Source organism: Chrysochloris asiatica, unplaced genomic scaffold (assembly GCF_000296735.1).
Source record: "Chrysochloris asiatica unplaced genomic scaffold, ChrAsi1.0 scaffold00223, whole genome shotgun sequence".
Lineage (NCBI taxonomy): Eukaryota > Metazoa > Chordata > Mammalia > Afrosoricida > Chrysochloridae > Chrysochloris > Chrysochloris asiatica.
The window spans coordinates 2410019-2419860 of record NW_006408741.1 but is presented as its reverse complement, the minus strand read 5'-3'; the positions used below and the strand labels follow the sequence as shown (position 1 = coordinate 2419860).

The 9842-nt window shown below is 49.4% G+C and overlaps 1 protein-coding gene across 1 annotated transcript in view; it reads left to right on the top strand.

Annotated features, from left to right (window-relative positions):
* The window catches only part of SLC45A1 (solute carrier family 45, member 1), a 29928-nt gene extending 20394 nt beyond the window's left edge, over positions 1-9534 (top strand). Inside the window, exons 5-8 of the mRNA XM_006873119.1 lie at positions 2082-2235; positions 4280-4456; positions 6710-6915; positions 9268-9534. Of these exons, the coding sequence (XP_006873181.1) occupies positions 2082-2235; positions 4280-4456; positions 6710-6915; positions 9268-9534 (804 nt within the window). The remainder of the gene's footprint in view (positions 1-2081; positions 2236-4279; positions 4457-6709; positions 6916-9267) is intronic.
* The last annotated feature ends 308 nt before the right edge of the window (positions 9535-9842 follow it).

The window sequence follows — 9842 nt, the reverse complement described above, 5'->3', positions numbered from 1 at the left end:
GTCTGCCCCTGGCCTTGTCTTCACTGATGATATGGAGCTTTTCCATCTTCTCTTTCCACAGATGTAGTCAATTTGATTTTTATGTGCTCCATCTGGTGAGGTACATGTGTATAGTCGTCTCGTATGCTGTCTAAAGAAGGTATTTGAAATAAACAAATCATTTGTCTTGCAGAAATCCCTGTAGGCGCATGGATATTATCCTATTACAGACAGTGTTGTACCTCATGACTGATCTGGATATGTTCTTTTTGACACTGAATGCAACACCATTCCTCTTCAATTTGTCATTCCTGGCATAGTAAACCATGTGGTCATCAGATTCAAAATGGCCAATAGCTGTCCATTAATGCCTAAGATATCGATGTTTATTCATTCCATTTCCTTTTTAACAACTTCCAATTTTGTCAGATTCTTACTTCGTACATTCCATGTTCTGATTTTCAGTGGATGTTTACAGCTATTTCCCTTCATTTTGAGTTATGCACCATCAGAAAATGAAGGTCCTGCAGGCTTTTCTCTCACGGCCTTTACTCTCCATTCGCATCATCATGGTCAACTCTACTTTGAGGAGGCAGCTCTTCTCCAGTTACATTTTGAGTGCCTACTAACCCAAGGGGCTCATCTTCAGTCACTATATCTAATAGGATTCTGGTGTTCTTCCTCAGGTTTCAGTATTCAATAATCTGGTGCTGACAGTGTCCCACTGCTATTCATAAGGTTTTCAGTGACTAAACATCTAAAGTAGTCTATGCTCCTTCTTAATCTGCCTTCATCTGGAAGCTCAGCTGAAACCTGTCCACTGTGGGTGACCCTGCTGCCTGTGGCATAGCTTCCAGAATCACAGTAACAGGCAAGCCACTACAGTATGACAAACTGACAGACAAGTGGTGGCTAGGGAAGTTAACAGGTTATAGTTCAGGGTCAGGAATGCTCAGAGCACAGTTCATGCAGTCAGAACGGCCTCTCCTCAGCCGTGCCCACAGGCAGGCCTCCGTCTGTTCAGACAATGTTACAGGGGCTGTTAATAAGTGCCCACAGGCACACCACTCTACTACAAGCCTCAGCCTGAAGGCACTCCGTTCTAGCTCCGTGGGCCATCAAACCTAGCCTCTCCAATGAAGTGGTATAGAGGCACCCCACTCTGCGAGCAAGCCTCTGACCCAGTCACTCAGCCTTACGTGCTCCATGACTGGGAAGCCCGCTGTTCTGTCTCGTGTTTTGCTGCTGCTTCTCTGCCCCTCCTCCAGGGTCACAGCTTTCTGTGTCTGGGTCGAGGGGGTTCAGTGCACAGGAATCTTGGGGCTAAAAGACAAGTTCTACTCATAGCTCTTCTTGATGGTAGTGTGATTCCCCCTTCCTGCTCCTGAGATGACTTATTTTAAACCCACATTAGATTTCCAAGTTTTTTATAATCACAGTGAACTCTGTTAACAGTCACAACTGCATCATATCATCCTATCAGCAGCTTCTCCCCCCTTTTCTTGCCCAGACCCTTTAGGAAGAATTTGTTTGGTGGGAGTTACAAATACGAGAAGTGGAAGAGCCATATGAAATAACCGACTGTGCTGCACAAACACATCTGTCCTGGGAGAAGTACAGTCAGAATGTTCCTTAGAAGTGAGGAGGGAGACACTCCCGTCTCTCATACTTTGGACGTGTGGTCAGAAAGGACCAGTTCTGGAGAAGGACATCATGCTTGGTAAAGTGGAAGGTCATAAAAAAAAAATAAAAAAGAGGAAGACCCCAACAAGATGGAGGGCCACAGTAGCAGCAACAATGGGCTTGAACCTACCAATTGTGAGGTTGGCATAAGACCGAGTTTCGTTCTTTTGTGCACAGGGTTGCTATTGTCAGAACCAACTTGATGGAGCCTAACAAGAAGAAGGTATTATAAGCATCAAGATATGATCTAAAGTACACAGGAGGATGATTATTTGCAAATACAGCATCATTTGATTTAAGGGATTTGAACATTTGTGGGTTTTGGAATCTGTGGGGGTCTTGGAACCAATTTGCACAGCCTTGGGGATGACCTGAATTCAGTGCTGTAACAGATGGGGTTTGGTGGCTGTCCTTTGCAGGTGGCAAACATCTTGCTGAATGGCGTGAAGTATGAGAGCGAGCTGACTGGCTCCAGTGAGCAGTTGGAACAGCCGCTGTCCATGAGGCGTCTCTGCTCCACCATCTGCAACATGCCCAAGGCGCTCCGCAACCTCTGCGTCAATCATTTCCTGGGTAAGCTTAGGGCAAAGCTCCCTGTGTGTTCCTGCCCGGGAGCTGACCCACAGGTCTCACCCCCACTAGCCTTCCATGATGCCCCAAAGCCTCACTTCACAGGAGGCATCTGCAAGAGGGTGTGGATGACGCCCTGGGTGGGCTTGGGATGGTGGCTACCCTAGAAGACAGTCCCTGCTCCCCTCACAGGACTTTTCTCCAGGAAGGAGCAGCTCCAGATTAAACCAGGTGTGACCAGGTGTGGCCAAACACCTAAGTCTCTGTCCTTACGAGCTGTCTCTGACACAGGTGGCCCCCATGAACAAGAGAACATTACCCTGTCCTAAACCATCTTCACAATTGGTGAGATCATTGTGTAGTGCCAACCTAGGGAGCTCATCTTCCACATGATACCCACTGGGATTTCATTGACTAAGTTGCAGAAATAGATTTCCAGGTTTTTCTTCCTTGTTTGCCTTAGTCTGGAAGTTCTGCTGAAACCTGTCCACCATGCTGGTGCTTAAAATACTCGTGGCATAGCTTCCAGCTTCATGGCAACATATATGCAACCCCAGTATGACAGAAGGATGGTGGAAATCAACATTTGAGCTTTCTAAGACATTGTTGCTGTTGTTAAGTGCTGTTGAATGGCCCTGATTCATAGCAAGGCTATAGAGCAAGAGAGGGGAACCTTTTTCAGCCAAAATTTATAACATCATTTGCAGGCCATACGAAATGATCAATTTAAAAATAAACCTGCTGTATTTAGTCAAACATTTAATTAACTTACCCCTATGGCGCTGGTAGCATAGAGTTGGGCTGCTAACCTCACGGTCAGCAGTTCGAAACTATCAGCAGTTCCATGGGAGAAAGATGAGGCTTTCTGCTCCTGTAAAGATTTACAGCCTTAGAAACCCTGTACAGGGTCACTATGGGCCGGAACCAACTCAACAACACTTAACAACAACAATGGTGCTGTGGGTTGATGCGCCAGACTGCAAAGCCATTTGATCTGCAAGGTCAGTTGTTCAAGCTCACCAGCTGCTCCTCAGAAACCCTGTACAGGGTCACTATGGGTCGGAACCAGCTCGATGGCACTTCACAACAACAAATGTGATGACTGGAACTGCGGTTGCCTTGGCAGCCACAGATCAATGATTTCCAGGGAGTCCTGGTGTGGCGCTGCAGGTTAATGTGCCAGAATGCACAGCTGCTTTAAACTGTAAGGTCAGCGGTTCTAGCCCACCATTCACTCCTCAGAAACCCTATACACGGTCGCTATGGGTCAGAACCAACTCAAGGGCATTTCATAACAATACAACAACAATATGGCCTGTGGCCGGAACTTTTCCCACCCCTGCTGTATAGGGTTTCCAAAGAGCAGCTGGTGGGTTTGAACCACCGACCTTGAGGTTAGCAGTCCAGTGCTTACCCTATTGTACCACACCAAGAAATTCTAATACATATACTGCCTAGTTGTCCCTCGCATACCTGGGACACTTCAAGGCTGGTTTTGTCCCTTGCCTAGGAGAGAGTAGGAAGCAGGGTGAAGCATTTAGTGGTGATCCTGGGAGAAAGCACAGAATGCAAAACCTCCATACAGAAGAGACTATCAGCGTTTATAGAAACGTCAACTGGTTTTTAAAAAGACGGAAAGGAAATCCACCAGTGTATTACAGGTATTGTCTCTGGGAGGTGCCAATCTGTGTAATATAACTTTTTCATCTTATAATTTTTGTAACTATAGAAATTACTAGTGATTTTTATTATTGGTAAAAAGATGTCTGGAGTCCCTGGGTGGCAAAACAGTTAAGCACTTGACTACTAGTCAAAAGGTTGGCAATTCAAACCCTTTAGCGGCACTTCATAAGAAAGGTCTGGAGATCTGCTTCCTCAAGGTTTCGGCCTAGAGAAAACTCCGGAGCGCTTCTAGTCTGCGCACATGGGGTTGTCGTCGTAAGCCTGAAATGACTCGCCAGCACTGCGTGGAAACCTGCGGGCTAAAGGAAGGGCTGAGACAAAACACCTGCACCCCGTTCACGTGCGCATTCTCTCCTCTGTCCAGGGTGGCTCTCTTTTGAGGGGATGCTGCTCTTCTACACAGACTTCATGGGTGAGGTGGTGTTCCAGGGGAACCCCAAGGCCCCACACACATCAGAAGAATATCAAAAGTACAACAGCGGCGTGACGATGGGCTGCTGGGGGATGTGCATCTACGCCTTCAGCGCAGCCTTCTATTCAGGTACCCACCGCAGGGCAGGGGGTGGGCGGGCAACTCCAGGAGTGCTGCCCTCTAGTGGACTATTGGAGTACACTCCCTGAGAATGTGTGCTTCCACACTGTTGTTACCACCTAATTGTTTCTGTTTTCCTGGCCACCCTATGCGTGCAGAGTAGAACTGCCTGCCATAGGATTTTCAAGGCTGCGGCTTTCAGAAGCTCGCCAGGCCTGTCTTCTGATGCTCTTCTGGGAGGGTTTGAACCGTCAATATTTCTGCTGGCAGTCAAGTGCTCAACCTTTGTGCCACCCAAGGACAGCTTTGAAATGTTACCACTGAAATTATGGTAGCTCAAAGTGACTCTGTGTGACAGAGAACAACCTCTTAGGGTTTCCTAGACTTTGGCCTTTGGTGGTGCTATAGGGTAAGAACTGAACTACTAACTTCAAGGTCGGTGGTTCAAACCACCAGCTGCTTCTCAAGAGAAAGATGAGGCTTTCAGCTCCTGTGAAGATTTATAGCCTTAGAAACCCCTCACTATGAATCAGAATCGACTGCGGCAGTGGGTTTGGTTTTGTCTTTTGACTTTTCGGAGACAGATTGCCAAGTCTTTCTTCTGCAAAGCCCCTGAGTGGGTTCAAACCACCAACCTTTAGACTGATAGTCAAGCATTTAGCCTCCAGCGTCACCATGGCCTCCCATACAGTGATCCATCCAGTGCCGTGGAGCTGATTCCAACTCAGGGACCCTGGAGAGCAGAGTCCAACCGCTCCATATACATATATGTGGCTGTAGAGCTTTATGGGAGCAGACCGCCTCATCTTTCTCCCTCAGAGGAGGTGGCAGATTTGAACCACTGACCTTGAGATTAGCAGCCTACTGCTTATTCCATAGAGCCTCCAATGCTCCTTCCTGTTACAATGTTGTTGTTAAGTGCTGTCAAGTGGGTTCCAACTCAGAGTGACCCTGTATAGGGTTTCCAAGGAACGGCTGAGTGAACTTGAACCGCTGACCTTGGGGTTCAAACCGACCTTGTGGTGGAGTGCTTATCCTATGGTGCCACACCAGCACTACTACAATAGCAGACTCAAAACTGAAATTTGTTTAGCAACACTGCTGTCTTTTCTGTTGCTCAGCAACCTCTCAAGGTCGGCTGAGCTAACTGCTGGGCGGGCGCTGGGCATGCAGGGCTAGGTCATGTGAGCATCAGCCTCCTAAGAAATGGGGATCTTGCAGGGAGGTCAGGGGATCTCTAGACCACAGAGTGTCTAGACCCAAAGGGTTGGGCCTGAGGGAGAAAGGACACAGTGGGAACCAGGGAGGAACACAGAAGTCACCTCCAGGCAGCAGCCCATATCCATCTCACGTAGCAACTAATCCAGAGAGATGTGGAACGTGAAGGTGAGAACCGGGGGTGAGGAGGCAGGGAGAGCAATAGCAATGATATGACCCTGAGTTTTGGGACCTGGGTGGCCCATGGAGCTTTAATATCCCCAAGCACACAAGAGCAGGAAAGACACAACAGGTAAATCTCACCTGAGAGTCGGCACCCTTTCAGCTTTAGGGGCCACATGGTCCCTGCAGCCACAGACAATGTAGAAATGAATAGGGGCAGCTGTGTTCCCACAGAACTCTGGAATGTTCAGTGGCATGTGAATTTCATACCATATTCACAGGCTCTAGTTCTTCTTTTGCTATTTTTCCAACCACTTGAAAACGTGGAAACCTTTTTGAGCTGTGTTCTGGTGAGCTGCGGTTTGTGGAGCCCAATTCTAGTGCCGCGAGTTCCAGCCCCACAACACAGGGAAGCAGACTGAGGGCTTGGGGCCCCCGGGAGGAAGAGAGGTTTTCAGATCTTTCCTAGCTGGGGTTGAGTCCCTAGGTGGTGACAACAGTGAACTAGCTGAAAAGTCGGAGGTTCTCACCCACTCAAAGTTCCTGCAAAAGAAATGCCTAGTGATTTACCTCCAAAAAAACCAGCTATTGGAAACCATGTCAAGCACAATTCTATCCTGACACAGGGGCCCAGCCCAAGTTGGGGTGGATCAGGATTGGGAAACCATGCATTTGTTTGATTCTGAAGAAAGATGTAAAATTACAATGGTCATAACATGTCCCCATATTTGGTCCCATTTTTGGTTAAGAGACAGGGTGTTCCAGAACCTACAAATTCAAACCCTGAAATGGCTGATCCCAAGGCCCCAGGGTCCTGGCTGGGTCTGGTGTGGGTCCCTCAGCACTGGGGTCTGGGCTCGGCTCATTCCCCTCCCCACGCAGCTCTCCTGGAGAAGCTGGAGGAACATCTCAGCATCCGCACACTTTACTTCATCGCCTACCTGGCTTTCGGGCTGGGCACCGGACTTGCCACCCTCTCCCGGAACCTCTATGTGGTCCTATCTCTGTGCGTCACCTATGGGGTGCTCTTCTCCACTCTGTGCACCTTGCCCTACTCGCTCCTCTGTGACTACTACCAGAGCAAGAAGGTAGGCACCTCACTCTCCCTGCTTCACCCAGGGAAAGGTGGGTGGGTTTTCTGGGGCAGTGCCCACTCATAGAGTGTCCCCTGGACCAACTGCATAGTCCACAGGACTACTGGCAAGATGAAAATGGGGGAGTCTCTTGTTCAAAAATTATTAGGAATTTCAAGATGCCCAGAGACCAGCCTGGTGTCCCCTCCCACCCACAAGCCCCTCTGGTGGCAGCTGTATTGTCTGTAAGGGCAGAGTGGAAGGTCCAGCCACTTGTTCCTCCTAGAGCCAAGCAATTCAGGGCCAGGCCGAGAGGAGAAGCAGGAGAGGTGCTCACCTCTAGAACAAAGAAACTCAGTCGTCATGGTAAATAATGTGCGAATGTGATTTTTTAAAAACTAGAAATTATTGTCAATATCCATGGGCAGTTTGAACTGCAAGGGCCACGGTTCAAATCCACCAGCTGTTCCTTGGAAACCCTATACAGGGTCGCTATGAGTGGGAGCTGACTCAATTGCACTTAACAACAATCCATGATGAGGACTCCTGGTGTGGTGCTGTAGGATGAACACTGGGCTGCTAACCGCAAGGCCAACAGCTCCTCGGAAACCTTATACAGTGTTACTATGAGTCCAAACCGACTCAACAGCACTTAATGAATCCATGATGAACCCGATTTCAACACTCTCAAGAACAGGCTCAGTAACCGGGCTCCGGAGCCATGTTTGAGTCTGAGGCCAAGGGACCAATCAGGAAAGGGTGTTCATTGAAAATGTGGATGTTTTGCATCATCGATATTTCATTTACAGCTCTTTTGAGAGAACGTTCTCCCACCATGAAGCCCACCCACTGAAAGCATGCAGTGTGTTCACAGAGACATTGGCACAGAGAATTCTAGAACATTGCTGTCTAAGCTTAAACAAAGCCACACCGTACCCATCAGCAGTCACTCCTACCTCCCACCCATGCCTTGAGTCCGGCAGAGTCCTCCTTTTTCCGTCCCTGTGCATTACCTGCTCTGGATGTTGTTGCTGATCCCAACTCGCAGCAACCCCAGGAGACCTTGCCCCAGATTATCAGGTCTTGTTGTTGTTGTTAAGTGCCATCGACAACCCATAGTGACCCTGTATAGGGTTTCCAAGGAGTGGCTGGTGAGCTTGAACCGCCAACCTTGCAGTTCAAACCAACTTTGCAGTCCAGCACATTAACCCACAGCGCCACACCAGGACTGGTGGTGGTGTGCTACGGTCGGTGGTCGGTGCCAACTCATAGTGACCATGCATAGGGTTTCTGAGGCTGTAAATCTTTACCAGAGTAGAAAACCTCATCTTTCTCCCATGGAACAGCTGGTAGTTTCGAACTGCTGACCTTGAGGTTCTCAGCCCAACTCCTGACGCTACCAGGTCCACGCAGTTGTACTCATTGCAGGAGCTGATCACCTGGTCTTGTCCCCCATGGAGCTACAGGGTGGGGTTGAAACACCAGCTGAGTGCTTCACTGCTGTGCCACCAGGGCCCCGCCCTATCCTAGATGATGCTTCCTGTCAGTGGGCTCACACAATATGTGTTCTTTGGGGTCACAGCAACTGTGAAACAATCCGGGGATTGTATTAAAGGTTCATCCATGTTGTAGCTGGTATCAGAATTTTAGTTCCCTTTATAACCAAACAGCACTCCCGTAGCTTGGATATTTTAAAATCCTGCGCTACAACATCATCGTCATTACTGTTTGGTGCCCCATTTGTGCTGTGCCTCAGCCTGGCTTGTGGGGGGGCATGGCTGATGTGTAGCAAGCAGTTCAGAGTCTCTGACAGACTCAGCTGAGCCACAGACACAAAAGTTGGAGGGTTGAGTCCACCCAGAAGAAAGGTCAGGCAATCTAGGTCCAAAAAAATCCGCCATTGAGAACCCTACAGAGCACAGTTCTAGTGAGACACAACTGGGGTTGCCATGAGTCAGAGTGGAGTTGGTTATAGGCGTTGTGGCTGACAAAGGTAAGGAAGGGGATGAATGGAACCCAGAGCAGCAGTCTGGCAGGACAGACTGTTTTTCTTGTAGGTGCAAGGGAAGGGAAAAAATCCTAGACGCTTCGAGCAAGGAGAGAGTCTGTGCCGCCTCAGCCCTGCCAGAGCCCGCGCTCCCACCCGATTAGTCATGGATTCTTTTGATTGTCGTCATCCCTCTGAATACAAATATTATTAAACTCTTGGCTGAACTCCCTGTGCGCGCCGGCCCTGGAAAATGTGACCCCGCTGCTTGGCCTTCTGGGTCTGCAGGAGATGCGGGCTTGGGCACAGCGAGGCGAGTCCAACGCGAGCCTTGGGGGCGGGTATGGGGCGTTTCTGCTGATGCATCTCTTGTGGCTCAGTTTGCAGAGTCCAGCGCTGACGGCACCAAGCGGGGCATGGGCGTGGACATCTCCCTGCTGAGCTGTCAGTACTTCCTGGCCCAGATTCTGGTCTCCCTGGTCCTGGGGCCCCTGACCTCGGCCGTGGGCAGCGCCAACGGCGTGATGTACTTCTCCAGCCTCGTGTCCTTCCTAGGCTGTCTGTACTCCTCCCTGTTTGTCATTTACGAAATCCCTGCCGGTGATGCTGTGGATGAGGAGCACCGGCCCCTCCTGCTGAGGGTGTGATGCCCACCCTCTCCAGCCTCCCTCTGGACTCAGGCCTGTGTCAGAGTGTCAGGAGTAGGTCAAATGGGGAAGGAAGCAGAGGGCCCCAGTGGACACGGGGCAGGTCTCCTAGATGATGTAAATATGTGATAAAACAATAAAAGGTGGCAGCAGAACTTCAGTGTCTTTTTGTGGCTCTCCTGAGGAATGAGAGGGCCGCGCGGACTTATGGGGGCAAGTTGTAAGAGTCATTTAAGGAAAGTAAAGGTCCCACTCAGAGGTTCTCAGGTGGAGCCAACTTTGCCCCCCAGAAGACTTTAGGTGTTTTT